The sequence below is a fragment of the Vitis riparia genome, chromosome 11 (assembly GCF_004353265.1).
Source record: "Vitis riparia cultivar Riparia Gloire de Montpellier isolate 1030 chromosome 11, EGFV_Vit.rip_1.0, whole genome shotgun sequence".
Classification (NCBI taxonomy): domain Eukaryota; kingdom Viridiplantae; phylum Streptophyta; class Magnoliopsida; order Vitales; family Vitaceae; genus Vitis; species Vitis riparia.
This window is the reverse complement of record NC_048441.1, coordinates 3,710,435-3,731,953: the sequence shown is the minus strand read 5'-3', so window position 1 is coordinate 3,731,953 and position 21,519 is coordinate 3,710,435. Positions and strand designations below refer to the sequence as shown.

Sequence of the window (21,519 nt, the reverse complement as noted above, 5' to 3'; positions counted from 1 at the left end):
GAAGGTTTTCCCATAAATCCCCAGTTTTCATTCTCTACAAACCTCAATGCCACCTAGCAATAAACTCTATTACAGACCACAGTGTCAACCCCATTAAAAAGAGAAGGGATCATAGATCCATGGAATACAGCAATGAAGAAGCATGTCATCTACCATCTCCATATCCTCTTGCACACACAAATATCAATTGGCAGAAACTTCACCCAGGGCAGGGTGATCAATAATCAAAATACCACCAGATAAAGCTGTTTAAAAAAACTTTACCAGGAACCCAACTACACCAAAGCTCCTATCAAGGAAAGGGACTTTCCTCTCCTTGCCCTCCATATAATGACTCCACTAAACCATATCCATCTAATTCCATCCTCGCCCTTGCCCATCAACCTATAACCCTAGATGGCCCCAAAAAAAGCATCAAGTGATTTTAATTCCCAATCTTGCAGAAGCCAAAAGGAATTCAGACTCCAAAAAGAGACAACCCCCTCCCAACCAATACCCAGTCACCCTAGCCTCCTTGACCCTTCCTATGGCAAATGAAATACCTGAAAGAAAGCAACAGAAGCCCATCTTTGCACCAAGTATCCACCACAATATGACTCTAGCCCCATTCCCTACAATGAAGGAGAGATGCTTCCTAATCTTTCCTGATTCCTCTCCAAAAACCAAGATTGTAAGAATCCTGAACCTCTCTGAAAGTCCAACTTTGTTTTTTCTTCCTATACTCACTCTCCACCACTCTCTCCAACAGCATCCTCTCCAATGTACATCACCACAACCATTTTCACAACAGAGCTTTATCAAACAATGTCAAATGCCTAAGCCCCAAATCTTTGTCCTTCTTGGTTTTAGACACTATGTCCCATCCCACCAAATGAAATTTTGACCCCAAACCCACACCCCTCCCAAAAAAGTCCCTCTCAGGCTTCTCTAGTCTCTCCACCATTGAGCTCAAAATCTTGAAAAGGAACAAAAGTTATGTCTATTTATTTATAACCAATCAAAAATGAACAATGACATCCATTGTGGCTCCTCCCCAATTTTCAATAGAAGAAACCACTTCTCACTCCATGCATCCAACAGAAGGAACAACTCTCTCTCCCTCCTCCCTCCCTCTCTCTATTTATTTATAATCAATCAAAAATGAACTATTACATCCATGTGGCTCCTCCCCAATTTAAAATAGAAGGAACAACTTCTCACTCCATGCATCCAACAAAAGGAACAAGCCTCCCCCCCCCCCCCCCCCCCCCCTCTCCTCTTCCAACCACCATACCTACCTACCTATTTGTGTGTTCCTTCTATTATGTCAACCACTTTGGTAATTCATTCTTTACATGTTTAAGTATATTTCTCGACCTTCATAAAACATCATACACCCTGCTAGACCTAGAAATTTACACACACATCTTGATTTTTCTTTTTTACTCTCTCCTAAATCCCAATTGAGATGAACAAAACAACAGAATTACAAATCCAACACAATGTGGCCACATAGTGGGAAAAACCCAGACGACAAATTTTCTATATACAAATATAATTCAATTAGTTGTTTGTCTATGCTCCATAATCTAATTACAAGGCTTTGACACACCCACATTACAATATTAATTATCAAAATCTTAACAATACAAAACTACTAAACTGAGAGAGTTTCATAATCAAAAGCCAAATGAAACCCATATGTAGAATCACACAAACAAATAAGCTAGAGATTACCGGAGCGAGAGAAAGATTCACTGTGGGCGTGGTCGGTTACTGTTGCCTCTCTTCAATTCTGTAGTACTTTCTTCAAACTTCCATCATCCTGAAACTTCTTTCTCACTAGCATGTGTTATTTAAAAAATAAATATGTTATCTTTCATTCTATATGATGTAATAAATAAAAACTATACCTATATTTTAAATATAATAAATAAAAACTTAATAAGTTCCTTATATATTTTTAAATATTTTAAAATTAATAAAACCATGTTTGATAAGTTTCTTTTTTATTTTAAAATTAAAAAAAAAAAATGCTTAGTATGGATGCACTTTCTGTAATTACTTCTATATAAAATATAAAAGTTTAAAAATTTTATTTTTAAGATAAAAGATTTAAAATAATATAAACAATAACATAATATATAAAAATATTTTTATTTAATTTAAATGTTATAAAAATAAATAAATATTTTATTTAAAATGGATGTAGAAAATTTTATTTCCTATACATCTAAATTTGTTTATTATGTATGTTTATATTATATTTTATTCTCATTAATTTGCTCTGGAACTTTTGGCTTGGCAATGAGGAGATGCCCAAAAAATTCCTTTTGATCTAGTTGATGTCAATAGTAGATAACTTTTAAGCCCTGCCCTAGTGCCAAACACTGCATGTGTGTTTGTTTCATGTCCTTTTCATTCTGGTCAATGTTAATGGTAGTCATCTACATTGGCATTGATGCTACACCATAATGAAGGAAAAGAACACAAACAAAAGCCTCAACTCAATAGACAGTTGCAAAGTCTTAACAACACAAACGCTAACAAAATCTTAAATGACAATTTCGTAACAAAACTGCAAAGGGAAAACAAAAATAAAGGAACGTAATAGCTCTACGGTTACCCTACTTGGAACTGCAATTTGTTTGACTATATTTGCTACTGGCAAAGCTGTTCAACAGCCGTCACAATCTGTGCAGGCTGCACCACAGTCCATTCCTCCAATGTCCCAGCATATGGGGTGGGCACATCCTGTGATGACAGACAAACGATCGGGGCATCCAAGTAATCAATGAAATTCTCAGTGATAGCAGCTGTCAAACTGGCACCGATCCCACCTGTCCGCATGCACTCCTCCACAATCAGCACACGGTGTGTCTTCTTCACTGAATTCCCAATCGTGTAAAGATCAAATGGTTTCAAGGACCTGATATCAATAACCTCAGGATCATACCCCTTGTTCACCAATGTTTTGGCAGCCTGCATCACATGATACCTCATCCTAGAATAGGTCAAAATGGTGACATGTTCCCCAGGTCTTACCATCTCTGCTTCCTCGAGTGATAACACATACTCTTCATCTGGAATCCTCTCCTTGAGATTGTAAAGCAAAACATGCTCAAAAAGGATCACTGGGTTCTGACTCCGGATTGCAGCTTTCATCAAGCCCTTGGCATTGTAAGGGGTTGAGCATGCCACCATTTGGATTCCAGGTATTGATTGGAAATATGATTCAAGGCGTTGTGAGTGCTCAGCCCCAAGCTGCCGACCAACTCCACCAGGTCCTCTAATAACCACTGGTATTTTGAACTGGCCACCAGATGTATAGTGGAGCATGCCACAGTTGTTGGAGATCTGGTTGAAAGCTAAAAGGAGAAATCCCATGTTCATCCCCTCGATAATTGGCCTTAACCCAGTCATGGCAGCTCCAATGCCCATGCCAGTGAAGGAGTTTTCAGCAATGGGTGTGTCAAGAACCCTGAGATCCCCATACTTTGCAGCCAGGCCCTTTGTCACCTTGTAGGAGCCTCCATAGTGGCCCACATCTTCACCCATTACGCATACTAGGGGATCTCTGTCCATTTCTTCTTCCAGGCCTTCTCGAAGGGCTTCAAATAGTAGAAGCTCATGCCTGAGGAAAGAAATCAGGAAAATAGCATCACTACTTGTTTTGAGATTTCTGATGAAAGCCAATGAATTGGCCTAATCAATGAAAAAAAAGGATTAGACTCCGAAGGTGATTAAAACTGAAAAGAACTAAAAAAACTTGTTCCATTCCCTCCCTCCCTCCCTCCAGTAGGGGTATTCCCAGGGTATGTTCATTTCATTTTTAAGAATGGTTCACCCAGGAATAACTTGGGCTTCTGATTCCATTCTAAATTCAGTTTGCTGGTGGTGGGTGTGTCACTGTGTTCCCTCTTATCATGTTTTGAATAACCCTAATAGCAAACAACAATTGGAAAATACACACATCTTCTTCACTACTTTTGTTGTTATCAAATTTTGTTGCTATCAGTATCATATTGGAAGCCTTCTTCCTTCTTTTTGAGCAATATGTGTGATTCAAGGTCAGGGCGAGTTGTCTTACTGAACAAAGAATCCTAGAGATCAATGTCCCCTGTGAGATAAAAACCTGATAACAATACATTGCAGAAAGGGAGTGATTTCTCCAAGGAGAGCACTGATTTGTGTGCTTTGATCATCACAAGACTTTTTGAAACATTTTTACAATTAACAAGTTTGTTTTATTTTTGGTTATTAAATATTGCAGTACCTGGCTTTAATAGAAATTGCTGTAAATTATTCACCATCAAATCCTTGTATTCTAGTATGAGAAAATAGGCCACAACCTTGAAAACACGATTGAACCAAAAACCTCAATGCAATTGGTCTAGCCTTTTGATGCCTAATCCCCTTATTAGCGTAAAAGTGATAACTTCCAAATGTTTTCTACATGCATTCAGTGCCAAGAAGTTTTGCATCAACAAACATGCGGGTGTATTTTGTTGGTTACAATTGGATTGATTCGGAGCACCAATTGGAATTCAAAACTCTGGCTTGTACAGTGGATTTCCCACTATTTTGTACAGAGCTTAGTTCCACAAAGTTTGAATCCAATTCCAAATCATGCAATATCTGAAGCATCCAAATCTAAATTGTTACTCCCAGTTCCCATTCAAGATTTTTCTTCCAAGAGAGCAAAATTTTAGCAAGAATGAAAAAGGAATCACAATCAAGTCAAAAATACAAAAATATTTCAATTCACGACCACCACAATTGTCTTATGATAAAAAAGATTTAACTCCAGAAATTGAAAGAACATATCGAGCAAAAGACAGGCACATATTTTGAGAATCAAGCTCGGAAAATGGATTGAAAGAAAAAGTGTGAGAGAGAAAGACAAAAGAAACAAACCCAGGTTTAGATGCAGTTGAGGTCGCAGAAGCATCCGCCTTCGCCTAAAAATCCACAAACAAACGTCAAAATCCAATACCGGAAAAGAAACAATTTACATATGCATTTACGATTGAGAAAGAGAGTTAACTGCAACTGCATTAGTAATCAAGTGTTGAGCACCGCGGCTCCGCGGGGAAGAACCAAGCGACGGCCTCCCATCAGATCTGACCACAAACAAGCTTCCTTTCCTCGCTAATACACAAAACACATAACCAAAATCTCAACAAAAAGAGTATTAAAAAAAAAATCCAAAATGCTCTGTTTGGTTCCAGGGAATAAACTTTCCCACAGAAAATTTTATGAAAAAAACCAATGAATTGAAGTAAATGAGAGAGAACCTGAGACGAATCTGCGAGATTGTGAGTGGAATTTCTCAGCAGAAGGCAGAGCCGCCGCAGCGCCGATCCCTTGAAAAATCGCAGCCATTGCTTCCTCTGGAAAGGAGAGGAAGTGATGTGAATTTATTTATGTAATGAGAGGAGACAACCAGTGAGAGAGACAATGCTTGCTTTGCTTTCGGCGATTTAATTGAGACCCCTCTTTTAACAGCTCACCAGCATAAGAATGTCAGGTCTTCAGGTTCACCATAATACTCAGTTACCTTCCCTCCAGTGCAAGAGGTTTAAAATCAAAACATTAGTGGATAGAAAATATTGCATTACTTATGAGACTTGATGTTGAAAGGTGGTTCCAACAGGTAACACACTCCATTCTAAGCCCCTCTTAGGTACAATGTCACACCTTTCAGTTTCCAGGGGAAAAAAGGCACATACCATTGTAAAGTGGAGGTTCTTAGTTTTTCTATGAAATCCAATTTGACTCCTCAAAGTATTGAAATCACCAATTTTAATAGATATAGAGAGTTTGGGCTTTTATCAAAATCCTTTTGATACCAAGCGACACCAATCCAATACCACTATAAAGTGCAGATACTCAATTCCTGTATCAAAATGCATTTTGATACCATTATAGATATATCGAAATCACCCATTGAAATTACTTAAAGATCCAATGGGTTTAGGGGATTAGTTAAATGGATTTTGATATCATTTCAAGACAAGAGTTGCATTTCAATACCAATTCAATCTAGTTGAGCCATCAAAATTATTGAGTAGAAGCATTTCAAATATATAGAAAGTTTAGAGGGTTATCGAAATGAATTTCAATACAACTGTAAAGTGAAAGTTCTCAACCTAGTATATCAAAATGTAACTCAATACATTTGATACATAGCAATATAAATCCACTACAAGGTGATACCATTTCAACACCACACTATAAGCACGTAAGAGGTCTAAAAGGTTTGGACATTTGTTGAAATTTATTTTAATATCACTATGAGGTATCAAAATTTTCTATACAGGTTGGAATTCCCAAAATTTCACTCTAGGACTTTTCCCATTCGGCTCTTTTGTATATTTTTTAACATTTTAGGAATTGTTATTATGTTTTTAGGTTTGTTTTCTATAATTGTATAAATACCATAGAACACAAAAAAAAAAAAAAAAAAAAAGAATAAAGAGACAATTTTTGTAATCATTGGTTTACAATATATCATTCATGATTTAATTTAATTCAATGCATGAAGTTAATCTAAGCACTAGTAGCTAATTTCTGTTGCTAGAGATATAACAATGAAGGCGGATGATCCAAGAGAGAGGGAGATTAATAAAATATGATATCTTTCCATAATATAATAAGTTTCGGACATTTAAATTTTGTAAGTTAAATTCTTTGTTAGTTAATTTGTTCCCATTAAAGATATATAGAATGCATGCTAGGGGTCCATTGATGCATAAAAAATTGTGATCAATGACTAACTTGGTGTGATTCTATGTGATTGATAATGGAAGAGAATCTACCAAATGGATATCGAGTTTTAAATATCTTAAAGATTAAAACTTTTTGTGAAATTAATTTTGGATGACTCTTAAAGAATAAATTTTGAGTTTTAAACATGGTTTCGGATTTAAATAATCTATATCAATAATTCATTCTTGGAAAGATCAATATTCTTTAATCAGTACTTGTTATCCTTCGATTCTAGGTCTAAAACTAGATTTGTAAAAATCTCCAGATTTAATTTTCACTCTTTTCTCAATTAAAAATTCACTTTTTCAATCCAATTAAGTTTCCATTTATTGGTCATATTTGATTTAATCTAGACAAGATTAGTTAAGTTTTATGTTACAAACATATTTTTTGCATAGTCAAAGCCTATTTATAATGTTTACATTGAGAAAAAGAAAAAAGAAAATTATTCCATTCTAAGCCTAAAATACTCTAAAAACCAACTCCTAGATTAGTCCCTAATTACAAAAAAAATAAATAAGAAAATAAATCAAGTTAACTATATAGAAAATAAATAACTTAAAAATACTTTCGCATGTATGCAATGTGAAAAAAGGCAACAAATGTGAAGTGTTTAAGGAATGGAAACTCAGGGCTTTAATATTCACAACTTATTCAAGGCAATATTGGGCAATTGCAGAGATGAATTAGTCTCTCTAAGAGTGAGGAGATGCAAAGTGAGCATTACCACTAAGCACTGACAGAAGGGTTAAAATGCATTTTTGTGTGGAAGTGATACTTTCTGGACTCTATATGGTAGCAAACTATGGATAAATCTCCTACAATTAATAAGAACCTCAAATAGTAAGGAACTAAAACGAGGAAATAAACAAGCAATGGGAAATTCAATTGAAAACCCCAACAGAAGAAGAGAAATGTCATGGACTTTAATGTTGACTCATCTAATCAACAAAAGATAACTCCACAACAGGTCATAAACCAATGCTTAAGGTTCTAAAACAAAAAAAAAAAAAAAAAAATTGAAGAAATACGAGCTTAGTCCAATGGATCAACATTTTTCCACCTTCCAAAAATGGGTCATTTCCAGAATAAATAAATAAACTGTTTTTGAAGCCATAGGAAGGGAAGGATCCCGCTGCCGGAGAGGAAGCTAGGTCGCCATCGACTCCTATCCGGCTTACCGCGGCAAGGAAGGATCCTGCTGCTGGAGAGAGGAAGCGTGACCCCAACACACAACACAAACATACCCAATCTTCAAACAAAGCAAAAATAGACGGAGTGACATAGGAAAGGAGCGACATTTATTCACCTATAACAAGACTATCGGAGATATCGCCGTCGGCAAGCAAGAGTCGAATTCAGATCACAAATGTAGAAGAAAACTCTAAAAAAAACCTTCCAATCGCTTGAGATGCGATGAACACGAATGGAGACACGATTGGGTAAAATAAGAAGAAAGAAGAGGGAAGTCCGAATAAGGTTGGTGTTCAAATAAAATTTGGGGAAAGTGAGAAGAAATTGAGGAAGGTGAAAGTCACCGTGAAACGAGAAACGACGTCAGATTTGGCTGCTGACATGGAGTTTGGCCTTTTTTAGGTTCTTGATGTGGACGCTGAGTTGGCCCAAGGGGAAGGCATTTTCGATAGGAAATAACACCTCACACCAGAGTGCATGAAAAAGAAAATAAAAATAAAAATTCAATTAGCAGAAATATCTTGGGTTATGCAAACTTGGTTTTGAAAACAATATTGCCTTGAAATGGGCCTCCCGAAACACAACTAAACTTCCCCAAAATTCTATTCATTTTTAAGTCGACAGTCGACACCCTTCATTAAAAAATTTGGTAGATTGAATCTAAGCAGATAAGCGAGCCAACCGAAGCGACACGGGGGCGAGAGCTATGGAGCTATTCTATCTGCTGTGCTCAATCCTCTCCGCCTTCTTCACATCACTAGTCCTCTCTTGCCTCCTCCCCTTTCGTGCTCTCCTACGTTGCCTGTGCTCCGCACGCTCCGTCGGTTCTTCTGCCGCCACCGGAGAAGACCCTGTCTCTCTCTACGAGGGTACTGTCTGGCACGAGCGCCGGCGTCCTGTCCACCACTCCTTCCGCTATGCCGTCCGGTATGCGCTAGTTGACATTGACAGGGCGCCTAACGTTTTACCCGACCATCTTTCCGGCGACGAAGCTCGCCGAATCGCCGGAACCACTGGGCCAGTGTACGGGTTAAGCGATTTAATTTTTTTTTTCTTCTTGTATCTTTTGCTTTGAATTTTGTTGCTTCTCACTTATTCTATGAACTAACGTGTATGTCACCCGATTTTGATGCAAGTATAGGCGTGAGATTATGAAAATCTGCGGGAATGCCGGAAAATTCGGTTAAAAAATATGCAAAGTGGGTCAATATTTGAATTTTAGTTAGATTAACGCCGTAAAGCTATTCTTCGCAAAAATGTGGTTGGTTTTGCAAAAGTTAGAAGTGGAGCTTTTGTGAGAACCTGTTTGGAGACTACTATGTTGGCTTTTTTCCTCTATTTTTTTTTTTCTTTTACTTCTCTATTTGCTTTTTGTCGCAGTTTCCCTTAGGAATTTTATCTAAACACAATTTGACACAAAAAATGCTACTCTATTCTTGAATTTAAACCCTCGGTTGTAATTTCTTATTACAGCTTCCAATTTTACATGCATGATTTCAAATAAGAATATGGTGTATTGTGTGTGCTTTTGATATTTTGGAGATTTCTGCTTGGAATTTTGATTGACATGGCCAATTAATTGCCTGCACTTTTTTTTTTTTCCCCAACCAATTCCATTTTGTTAAACCCTAATCGCACATCATGTTTGATGTTTATCCGTTATCGTTTCAGAAGTTGTTGATGGGATGAGTTGCATTAGATCCTTTATTATTCCTGTGAGGCTTTTCTTTCCACCCATATGTTATAATCCCCAAAAGACACTATGATAAAGGAAGCCCTATGTCCGAACTTTTGGAGTTTGCCACACATCTATCCATTTTGACTATCTAACTTTATCATTGGTCATGTCTTTTATTATACCAATGACCAAATCATTAATTTTTCTGCTATCGCTCCTGCAAACACTGCTGTAAAATATGTGAACTATTGAGTTTGGTGCTGCTGTATTTTAAGATTGATAATTAGTCTATATAGTTCCTTAATCAGTGTAGGTCCTTCTCTGTTTTCTTTTGTGAGTGAACATTTGGAAGAGATAATATGAAACTTAGGAAACAAGCTTTTGTCATTTTCTTTAACACGGTCCACTTCATTGATCACAACTTTTTAATGATGTGCTTTTATAATTTGTCCCTTTTTTGCCTTCTTTTTTTTATTTATAAATTTTCATTCTAAGTTGTTCAGGGTCTGCAAATTGATGCTTGTATCCTCTTTACAGTTTTCTCTTGACAATTCCTCCTAGCGTGGGATACGAACAAAATCCACTGAGTTTGTATTATTGCTATGATCTAGGAGCATCTACTCAGAATTTGAAGCAGTGCATTGCTGAGGTGTGTAATCCTAGTACTTCTGCGTAGATAAAATTATTTTTTTAATTTGAATAACTTCTCTCTTGAGAAGATCTTTAGCTTAAAGCTTTGACCCTTGAAACAGTACTCCCACTTTGAATTCAAATGATAGAAAAGCCTCTTAAACTTGCTTTCAAAGAAACAAGCTTTCAGTTAGTCAGAGTGCATGCTGTCAAGGGTCACTCGGAGTATGATGTGAAAATCCCTGAAGCTATGTTCTAAGAACCCTGTCTTTCTCTTGGTAATTTTATTTTTTTGTTACATGGAATCAAACTAAAACTCCTTATCCCCACCCCAATTCTTTGCAAACTTGATCTAGTCTCAAGGGTCTATTGCACGGGGAATCTTTTTTGATAGGTGTCTATTGCTCAGGGAATCTTAAAAGCCCACAATCTAGTTTACCATACATTTTCCATTTTCCATTTTTATATTTATGATTTCACTGCCTTATAAGTCAGGAATATATATAATCCTATGAGAAGAAGAGGCTGTGCTTAGTCGAACCAGTGGATCATCTTCTTGATTATAGTCTTGCTATTCAGTAGTCTCACTTCTATATTCATTTTTTGGTCTCCTACAACCAGTTGAGATTATATTTTGTTGACAGAATGAATGCTCTTTCTATGGTTAAATCTGATGGAGTCAGAAGAATCCTTTGAAGGGTCCCCTATTATAGATTTACTGATGAAGTATTTCCTTTTATTTTTATTTTTTTTCATCCTCTTCTGTTTTTTGGTTTCTTTTCTTTGATAGGCAAACAAATTATATATATTAAAAGATGCATAAGAAAAGGGGGTGTACCCCTATATACACAAAGGGTATACTAGTGCACAAGGGCAATGAAAACCAAACCATCCAACCAAAAAAACAGGAAATTTATTTCTAATTAACCACAATTTAGACTATTTTGGTTTCCTCTATAAATAAATCTTTTATCAACTACAAAAGGGCAATACAGTGTAGAAAGTTACACATTCAATATTTTCTAATGTCCAAGATCTTGTATGAGCGAGAACAATTGAATATCAAAACCTGGGGGAGGGTATATTTTGTTAGGCTACTAGTTGATCTAAAAACTTAAGCTGTTAGGTAAAGCTCTGAACATGTATATCTCAAACTACCGTACTTGGACTAAAGCCCTAACATCATACCTCATGGGTAGGATTTTTTAAACTTACATGTGGACAATCAATAAATAGGGTAAATAAACAAGCCATGAGATTTGGTTCAAACTCATGACCTCATGAAAATTGAAGTTTTAATATCATGTTAAACCACCAAATTGACCCCAAAAATAAGGAAACCCCACACTTTGATGTTAAGCTATTCATTAACCCATAAGCTTAAGCTATTAGGTAAAGGGCCAACAATGTATATCAAGTTGACTTATTTGGGCTAAAGCCTTCGTGTGTCTTGAACTAACTAAAAAGTTTTCTACCTTGTTAGCCTCTTTATTTGTGTATTTGACCAAGGTTTAAATGACAGTTGGCTTGAACTAAAAGAACATCAGTAATTAAATCAGGGTAACTCTCAATCACAATAGGATGATCTTAAAACTTTGCAAATTGTTGGGTCATCTCAATTGCGACATAGATTATTTTTCAGTGACAAGAAATTCTAGAAGTAGTATAAGAAGTGGGTAACTCCCAAAGACCATTGGTGATCTTCCTTTATCTTGGTAGGGTACAAGAATTCCAAAAAGTTGAATCAAAATGTGGAACATGACCTTGCTTTATGTGTTTTTGTGCATTTGGAAGGAATAGAATAGTAGGACTTCTAGGGATGATGAGTACACAACTAAGATGTTGAACTACTCATTTTTTAAATTGTTTTTGATTGGGTGAGGGCCCACTGAGTGTTTGATCGCTTCTTGATGGATTTCATTGAGGGCTTGGGTTTTAGCTAGGTTGCATTTATTAAAAGCTCAGTGCTATTTTTTGGATTGTTTTGTTTTTCCTTTTATTTTTGCTCTCCCCTATATACCGTCTATGTATTGGGGTTGCCTATCCAATAAAAAAAAGAATAAGCATTAAAGTGTTGATACCTGAGTTTGCATTGATACGTGGACCATGATATGCACCATGTGAGTATCATGATACGTACGATTAGTGACATGTGGAGGTCACAACATTAGTAGTTGTGCTCTTGTTCTGGTGCTCTGCACCCACTACAAATACTAGTGCCTATTGTCATGGTTATTTTGCCACTAATACTTCTTTAACAGTGTAGAGGATAATGCCATCTCCTTTTCATCTTAAGATTAGAGAATTATGAAGTATGAGAACATGCTAAGTTGGGCTATGAGATGCTACTTCCTGCCTTCACTTGTTGGCTTCATGGCCTCTCTTCATTGTATTAAGAGGATATCTCTTATGGTTGTCTCTATGCCCCTTTAAGAGGGGGTTAGTTAAGTTGTGCTAGTATTGCATTGAGATCTCTCCTAGTGGAATAACACAAATACTTCACTCTTGCCAAGTCAAGAATATGGCTTGAGTCTAGTTGAGCTTGGTACACCTTGTTTGGGGCCTTGGCTTACCTTACCATCAAGTATTAAGATAGTTTGAGAGTCTTGGTTTGGTAGCTAGAGTTGGAGGTCTGTTGAGGTGAGATTGACCCAAATATTAGTGAACATGTTTCTCTTGGATTGACATGGATGTTATTGCATGCATCTCTAATGGATAAACTACATGTACGCATAGCCTTATGTTGGAGGTCCACAAGTAAATGACATTAACTCATTGGTCTGTGTATTTTTGACACCATTTCATTGGTTCATGTTGTGTTACTTTAGTTGATTCATCCAAAAAATCTCTCTTTATATATAGGCTTAAGGGGGGCACCATTTGAAAGGCTTGAAAATTTTGCTCTCTAAGAAATCTGATCTTCAAAGATTACCACCATTTTCTCCAACCTCCTTGGCTTCCCACTCTGCTTTGTTCTCCCATTGGACTAGGATCCCTTATCATCTATGTGGCTGACCTCCTCTTGCAAAGAATTTAGTATTAAAAATAAATAAATAAGAAATAAAAGTAAATAACTAGTGATTAATGTGAGATTTCATTGTAGATTCATTTTCATTTAGTTGTTTGCAGCGTTGCCATAAGGTATTTATCTCTATACTATGAAATAGTGCCCATTTCAATGGAATGAATGCTAACAAGTAGTGTAAATTAGGGCTATCTGAATGCTGCGAATTCTTAAGCATTGCTAGTTCTATAAAAGATGGTTTAATTCTGCATGGCTCAGATGCTTGCGACCCCATATGACACACGGGACAAATAAAGAATGAGGTATACTCCTCTGAAGGAGCTTATGAAATAGAGAGCTCTTCTGTATGCTTGTGTATGATGTATTTACATTGTTAATGCACGCACTTGCATGGAAATCTGAGCCATTAATTGATAGCCACAATTTAATCCATAACAACTGGATGCTATATCTGCCCAAGAGATTTAGCTCTTTGAGTCAATGATTTTCTCTTTTCTCTTCCAGTCAAAGCTTTAGCCCTGAACTCCTAATCTAGTTATACCATATCTTAGATGATTTTTTTGGATCAATTTACCTGTGGGGCACATTAAAGTCAATGCTTTTGAAACATTTTTGTGCCTGTTCTGACTCATGTGTTATCTAGATATCATGTTTGCCTCTTATTTGGAGTTTGTGGTCCCTCAAATCTGAATGAAACTTTGAGGGAAGTGTAAGGAAGGCACATATTTGACATGTCAATAGCACATGTATAATTCTGTCTATTTATAATTTGAAATTGGTGGCATGATGGAAAGAGCTTACCATACTAGTGCATATCTGTTTTCCTGAGTTTGAAAATTTATATAATTCTATCTATTTATAATTTGAAATTAGTAGCATTCTGATGCAAGAACTTACTGTGCTGTTTCATATTTGTTTTCTTGAGTTTTTTGCTGATGACATTGTTGATTTCTGGTTGTAGGTAACCAATACACCTTGGGGTGAAAGAGTAACTTTTGTTTTCAATCCAAATTTTGATTTAGTAGCAAAGCCGTTACATGTCAGTCCTTTTATGGTATGTCTTAATAATTACTTGCCTCATGCACTTTTTGATTATTTGCTTTTTTTCTTCTCTACCTTATTTTTACTTCTATATTATATTTTGATTCATTTTAGGTTTTTATGATATTTCTCTTGTATTTCATTGGTTTACAATTTGTTATTATTCTTTTGATTTTTCAAATGCTTCTTGGCTTGTTTGTAACACATTCTGCAGTAATGTAGATCTTGGTTTTTGTTTGGTTGCTTATCTAGTTATACACTCATCAAATGGTGTTCTGATTTTGTAGTTTCATTTGGGCAGTTAATCTTTATGTCAAATAAGCGATGTGGTTACTGTCTTCTTGTTCTCAATTTTTTTTTTGTGTATTGACAAAGAATGGAAGGAAATAACCTCCTTTGTGTCCCTTCAGGTGCTTAACCATACTATTTATCTGACTCGAAAAGCAAAGTGAATTAGGAAATGAATTCTTAACCAGCTGCTTGATGTGTGATTAAAAAAAGAATTCTGGTTTGTGATTGGTGAATGGTTGATTGGTTTATGAGTTCTGAGTTCCCTTTTTTTTCACCCTATCACATGTCAGGCATTTGGGTCAGGAGATATTTGAGAGGTATTGTGGCTTGGTGCACACAGCATAAGATTTATTTGCTAGATACCAGCAGTGGTGAACACAGAAAATTCTGTTTGGGGGGCAAATTTAACATGAGAGAAAGGAAAAAATTTGAACAATTAAATACAAGAACTTAATAATAATATATTCCATATATTTTCAAGGCATATGAATGCACTGGCCTGAATAACTGATTTGGTTCAGGTTGAAGGCACCAAATGGATGTGAGAGGCCAAAAAGGATTTGGGAAGAGGCAAAAAGAATGACATAATAGCCAAAGATCTACAGGAGGTTATGCCTTTAGATACAGTTGGATGATGGGTAAGGATTCATGTACCCAACCCCAGGGTTTATGGCTTTGTTTGGTTGAATGTATACACACTGACACAGGTTGAAACCTGCTTCTGCATCACATGTGTTCATGTTAGTCTCAGGCTTTTTGTACTGAAGTGATAAAGACACTACAAATTTGTAAGGTACTGCATGATGAATTAAAATATAGGAATTCCAATCAGGACTTATTTTGATTGTTTAAATCCAGACACTTTAGTGGTGGAAGAAGTTGGCAAGTCGCATAACAGTTGTTGCACATATGAACTATCATGCTTCATAAGATGGTTTGTCCTTAAATTTGTGTTTATTGGGCACAATGTAATGTCCCTTTCTTAAGCTCATATTTTGGTATGAATAGTGATTCTTCACTCTGAATAAGCATCCTTGTAAATATTTGCAGGATATGTATGGGAATTGGAGCATCAAAGCAAATGTGCCTGGAGATAATCTGTTAGTAGCAATTACAGTTCAACATCCCAAGCTTGGCAATTATTTCACAGCTACATTGACAGCCAAAAAGGTCTCTTCCTCATTGGTGGTTGATCGAGAACTGTTCTTCTGGTTGATGCCCCATAAGGTTGCAATCTGGATATATTGGCATGTAAGTAGCATTAACATGCTTCAGAACTTGCTTTTGGCTGGGCTATGGAACTAGGTCCCAACCATGAATTTAATTAGTTATTCTCCTCCTAGAGATCATTTCATGAACCTACATGTTAGGGTAATTCATCTGTTTTTCTTGGAGAATCATAAAAAGTGGGAGGTATTTGAAAGTTTGTAACTGTGACTAATTAAAGGTGAAAAAAAATGCTCCTGGGGTTCTAAAACTTCATGTTGCCTGAGGTGCATGGTCCCATTCAAAGCACTGGTGTGAGCATGGCAAGGCTCTAGTTTTAGAATAATATTAAACGACATGTTGAGACATATATTGCATATATTGCTTATTATGTGAATAATTCAGTGTTTAAGATGACTTATTCAATTGGTTATAACATTCTGTTGTTGATAACAAGACAGGATAACTTTAAATCATATGGCATAGTTTATGTATTATGCAATTTAATGACGTCTCATTCAATAAATAATGCACATATGTCAAATGTTGCCAACATGTATTCATGCTAGTCCTCCCTTCAAACCCTTAAGGTGGAGTTAGAGCTCTCTTGTTCTCTCCCTCCCTTCCTCCCTCCTGGGGTTGTTGACATACATTGTTCGTATTCTCAAAATATTTAACACATTGCCCCTACTTTAACAAGTTTAGAAAAGCGAAAAGTTGCTGTTTTTGTGCCTCGGGTGTTAACATATATAATTGTTTATATGCTTTACAAATTTGACAAAAGGCCCCTACACTGAGAAGTTTAGAAAAGCAAAACATTGTTCTCTGTGCTTTGTGTTGTTGACATATAATGTTTTTATGCTCACCTATCATAAAATATAATGTTTTTATGCTCAACATATTTTACTGAATGCCCCTGCTTTGAGAAGTTTAGAGAAGTAAAAAATTGGGCCAGCTGATTTTTAACTTGTGCAACATATTTAACACAATGACTCTCTCTCTCTCTCTCTCTCTCTCTCTCTCTCTCTCCCTTCCCCCCCACCCCCCTCTCTCTCCCTCTCCCTTGGGTTGTTGACATATGTTGTTTATATACTCAACATTTTTAACATAATGCTCGTACTTTGAGAAGTCTAGAAAAGCATAAAATTGCTCTCTTTGTCCCTCTTGTTATTGACATAGATTGATTATATGCCGAATACAATGCCCCTACTTTGAGAAGTCTAGAAAAGCATTAAATGGCACTCTTTGTGCCTCCTGTTCTCTCTCTCTCTCTCTCTCTCTCTCTCTCTCTCTCTCTCTTCATAAAACCCCCCTTCCCTTCCTCTTCTTCTTTTTGTTGTTGACTTATTTTGCTTACATACTCTACCCATTTAACAGAATGTGCTGACTTTGAGAACTTTAGAAAAATAAAAGAATTGGATCAACTGGTTTTGAACTTGTGCAAGGTCAGCTGGCCATTGATCCTACCTCCCTCTCCTCTCCTTCCTTGGGTTGTTGACATATTTTGTTTATGTACTCAACCCATTTTAACAGAATGCCCCTATTTTGGGAAGTTTAGAAAAATAAAAAATTGGATCAGTTGATTTTGACCTTGTGCAAGGTCGGCTGCCCATTTTTTGGTTGGTGGCAACAAAATAGCCCTGGTTAATTTTGGGCCATTCCTATATTGGCAAACTTCATGAATTACATTAGAGTTCCTCCTCACTTATCAGAAAAAAAAAAAAAAAAAATTGTTAAGAGTTCATTTTGACAAGAAGAAATTATGTATGAGCTAGTTGTCTCACTTTTCTTGCACCAATATATTCATTAAAGTTGCCTCGCTTAGCTAAAACCTATATTGCATGGTTGCCAAAATGTGTGAAATACCTATGTCCTATGATAATTGGATCTTTCAATTTCACTCAACATACCAATGTCTACACAATGTGACTTGGGTGTGAATATGGGATCCTTGTCAGATACTTTTATTCTATTTTGGGTGTGACTATTTGATTTTTTCATTGATATCCTTTTATTTTTTCAACTTTTTTAGTAATAATTACATTATAGAAAAAGAATTCACTAAAAAGTGAATTTTTGTGAAAATATTTAGAGATGTAAGGAAAAACAAAAGGGCTTAGAGGGAATAAATGAGAGCTTTTATAAAAGATATCTACACTTCCTATTTATTTGTAATTGACTTTTCTTTTATGTCATATCCTAGTAACCTAAGCCCTGGATCCTTTTTGGCCGAGTGCCTGTAATTTGAGTTGTGAAGGATCATACACATAGACACATACTCGTATCCAACACTCATACCCAAACCCATGCAACATGGCCTGTGTCAGACTCAATGGAACTTGGGTATGGGTATGGGACATGGTTCCTATTTTTTAATATATATCTAACAGGCTTGTTCAAGAAAGGAGTATATTCCCATTTACTGTTAGTGCTCTTAGACTTTCTTAAATAGCTTATTTTTGCATGTGTATAATTCATGTTATCCTAAGGTATTGTAGGAGAAATTTCACTCATGCTGCCATATTCCCCTGCCCCAAGATTTGGGGATTAGAGATGTCAGGTGTCTAGGTGCATGCACCCATCATTCATACCCCATACCATGTCACGTAGATTGGGTAATGACTGCCTGGTTTGCCTTGCATCATCTGACCACCTAGCCAAGCATACAAAGCGCCTTTGACTGCATGGTATGAGATAAGCTATTTAATCTTGATAACCTTGATCAGGCACTGATAATGAGTTTCTGGACTTATTGTATGCAATGTTTCTACTAGTAACCTTTTCAGCCTCATGTGCGATAAAATAATGTTGCCTTACATTGTCTTAGTGCCTATTCAAGCATGGTGGGCTCATTCACTAGCTTGCTGCATGATAATCTATTTGATCTTGGTAATGAATGTTTTTCTAGCAATGCCTTGCTATAGTTGTGCATCCCATGAAACTAAAGCCAGTGTGAAAAAAATCATCAATCTTTCTGAACTTAGTTAAGTTGATTCTTTCAGTTCTATAATTCTGTGTAGCAAATGGAGCAAATGGATTTTTTCTTTTTTTGACATTTTCTACACCAAACACTGTCTCATTGATGTCCAAGCACAAGGTCTGTTTTAAAGACATTTCTGATATGAGCCCAAAGTGCTTCAATATTGAATCAACTGTGTTAGTTTGTGTTTATTCTATTTATTTTTGTTTTCTAAATATTGAATCAAATGTTTATCTTTGTTTCTGTAATTTATTTCTCTAGGCTCTCAAGCTCTGGTGGAAAAATGTGCAATTCATCCATCATCCAAAGTGTTCCAACCCAGCATATAGGGAGGAAGCTTCAGTACGTGATAGAAAACTCAAATGCTGCCAGGCCTCTGGACTGGGCGAGGATAAACATATGCTAGTTGGAGGAACTGGTCCAGATTTTGCGGCTGACGATAATGAGGAGGATCGATGGTTTTCATGGAGAGATGCTAAATGGCCCTGGTGTTGAATGATAACAGTAAGCCACTGTGTTTTGATTCAACCTAACATGGACACTGGCCTATCTTTTATTTACTTCATTTGTTTAGTAATTTGTTAAAGCTTATATGTGACTTCACAGTAAGCACACACAATGAAAACAAAGAATTTATTTGTTAAACTTGTATAGGTGAACTGCAACCTGTCTACATTTTTTTTTTTTTTTAATTGCTCTGTTGTTTATTTGATTTTTCTTTTGGAGCCAATTTAGTATGTCTCTCACTTCTTAGCATCTAGTTGGTTTGGAACTCATGACCTAATACACTTTTTATAGGTACATGATTGAACTGACTTCTTAGGACTGTTCCTACTTTGAATATCTTGATTGCCTAGTGAGATTAGCTCTTGCCAAATTAAATTTTGAGAAATTTTTCATGATCTCATTCTGTCTTTATGTTTTCCGTTTCTCTAGGGAGAAAGTTGATATTTGACATGGATATGCTGAGTTATGAAGGACTTTGAATTACCTCACATGTTCAAGGATTCCTCATTTCTTGCTATTATTTCCCAGATGGAAAATGTTTATTTCTATAATTTTCTAATGAAGATGGTCCTTTTATTGTGTTGAAGTAACTATTGATTTTCTAACGGTAAATTGGGTGGGGCAGGTTCTATGCCTAATGAGCTAAGGACGTGTTTGTATGAGAATATTTGGAAGTACCAATAATTAAAATCTCAAAATTTTTACCTTTACTCCTCTGGACCATGGAAAAATACCAAGGGTAAATTGTCAAATTCTTAAAGTTATATTTTATTTGTTATTATTATTGACTGAAGCAGGCCCTGATATGAGTGAGGTGTGATGATACATGAGAAGGATGGTATCGTACTTCCGCTTTCTCCTTGCAAAATGAAAAGGACTAGGTTTTCTCAAGATTCCCACTGGTGCCCATTCATTTACCATAAATGCACACACAAAAGAGGAGGGTTGTACTACCACTGGCTCCCGTGGTCGCCATGTACAAGTACTACCTTTTGTTTCTTCTGATTTTTGAACATTCTTACAAAAGTTTATTTTTTAATTGACTCTTTTTTTTCTCTCATATAGTTATTACTAATAAATTTTAAAAAAAATAAAGGGTATCAATTAAAAAAATTCTTACAACCACATCCACGTCTAAACTAAAATAAGCTGTCCAATATACACATTAATCCTGGGTGAAATTGAAGAATTTGGGGGCATTTGATAAATAGTCTGTTGTTGTTACATTGCCACGTTGTTACCATGTGCCCTTGTCTAAAGATCTTTTCCAGGTTCTCAGACTTATGAGAGAGAAACAGGTGAAAGCTAAAGAAAGGTTTCATCGCTTAAGGCCTTAGTTACCATGCTCATTTTCAATCAAATTTCTTGCTTATAACAAGAATTTTATTCTTCTTTTGTCTAATCGCCTAACTTGGGTTTGGGCCATGGAACTGGTCATGATAGTGACCTAATGCCCAAAAATGAAAAATATTCCCCTCGAGGATGGAAATGGTCTTCTTATCTCAACTGGAATACGCCGCCCTTGTACTTGTCCACCCTCATGTCCGACAAAAGCACATTCTTTCAAGTCATGTTGCCAGCTGCCTGTGAGGGACGTAAATTATTGGACTCCATGAGCTGCTGTAATTCATTTGGCCATTGGAAATGTACTGCCAATTGAGCGTTGGCTCGTTATCTTCTAGGAAATTGCTTTGCATGGAGACAGAATTTGAGAAGGCTCCAGGTTTGTTTGAAAGTGGCTGTGGTTACGATACGGATGAGATGTCCATTTTTTTGTACATATCTTTATATCTTCTTCCCATTTGTTTATACCCTTATTACCCCTGCTAATTTCTTGAAGGTTAATATCACTTTCCCTTGTCATAAGAATGAGTTGTGGTGGTGGTAGGTGGGAACCACTGCATTGTTCATTCATTGATACTGAAACGTTTATAATGAGTTCTGAGAGATGGAGATGGGACGTGAGATGCTTCCAGACAAACATGAGCCTCTTTTTCAACAACATCAGTGTTATTTTCCTCAAGTACCTAAACAATTTTTGGAAGAATATAATTTAGGATAAATTATTAAACCACTCCTAATAAAATGGCCCGTTAGGTGTTTGGGTAGAGTTGTCATTCCTTACAAAAAAAAAAAAAAGTAAGAATCTAAATTAAGACCTAAGACTGAATATTTTACTTTGGAATAATTTCTCCTGTAATTTTTAGTATCGGAAAA

At 36.2% G+C, this 21,519-nt stretch overlaps 2 protein-coding genes across 4 annotated transcripts; one reads left to right on the top strand and one right to left on the bottom strand.

The window, feature by feature from the left end:
* Window positions 1–2,454: 2,454 nt before the first annotated feature.
* On the bottom strand, window positions 2,455–8,378 carry LOC117925665 (pyruvate dehydrogenase E1 component subunit beta-3, chloroplastic-like). Its single transcript, XM_034844730.1, has 5 exons — window positions 8,060–8,378; window positions 5,277–5,372; window positions 5,027–5,130; window positions 4,897–4,940; window positions 2,455–3,613 (listed from the first exon to the last, which is right to left on the bottom strand). Exons 2-5 carry the CDS (start codon window positions 5,362–5,364, stop codon window positions 2,641–2,643), a joined length of 1,209 nt encoding a protein of 402 aa, XP_034700621.1. The 5' UTR covers window positions 5,365–5,372; window positions 8,060–8,378; the 3' UTR covers window positions 2,455–2,640.
* A 165-nt stretch (window positions 8,379–8,543) lies between these two features.
* On the top strand, window positions 8,544–19,888 carry LOC117925666. Of its 3 annotated transcripts, XM_034844733.1 has the most exons (6): window positions 8,546–8,967; window positions 10,160–10,271; window positions 14,239–14,331; window positions 15,660–15,860; window positions 19,057–19,299; window positions 19,732–19,888. In XM_034844733.1, the coding sequence occupies exons 1-5, from the start codon at window positions 8,651–8,653 to the stop codon at window positions 19,288–19,290; spliced, it is 957 nt and encodes a 318-aa protein (XP_034700624.1). In that variant the 5' UTR covers window positions 8,546–8,650; the 3' UTR covers window positions 19,291–19,299; window positions 19,732–19,888. The 3 variants fall into 3 exon arrangements, with proteins under 3 accessions (XP_034700625.1, XP_034700624.1, XP_034700623.1); XM_034844732.1 differs by lacking the exon at window positions 19,732–19,888 and having other exon boundaries at window positions 8,548–8,967; window positions 19,057–19,606; XM_034844734.1 differs by lacking the exons at window positions 14,239–14,331; window positions 19,732–19,888 and having other exon boundaries at window positions 8,544–8,967; window positions 19,057–19,606.
* Window positions 19,889–21,519: the final 1,631 nt, after the last annotated feature.

Bases quoted from the DNA above. Each gene is read 5' to 3' on its own strand.
- LOC117925665 (XM_034844730.1), bottom strand. From the start codon at position 5,364: ATGGCTGCGATTTTTCAAGGGATCGGCGCTGCGGCGGCTCTGCCTTCT. The intron at 5,131-5,276 runs GTTCTCTCTCAT...TTTGTGTATTAG, and splicing joins ATCTCGCAGATTCGTCTCAG to CGAGGAAAGGAAGCTTGTTT. The intron at 3,614-4,896 runs GTTTGTTTCTTT...TTCTTTCCTCAG, and splicing joins TCAACTGCATCTAAACCTGG to GCATGAGCTTCTACTATTTG.
- LOC117925666 (XM_034844733.1), top strand. From the start codon at position 8,651: ATGGAGCTATTCTATCTGCTGTGCTCAATCCTCTCCGCCTTCTTCACA. The intron at 8,968-10,159 runs GTACGGGTTAAG...TCCTCTTTACAG, and splicing joins GCCGGAACCACTGGGCCAGT to TTTTCTCTTGACAATTCCTC. The intron at 15,861-19,056 runs GTAAGTAGCATT...TTATTTCTCTAG, and splicing joins CAATCTGGATATATTGGCAT to GCTCTCAAGCTCTGGTGGAA.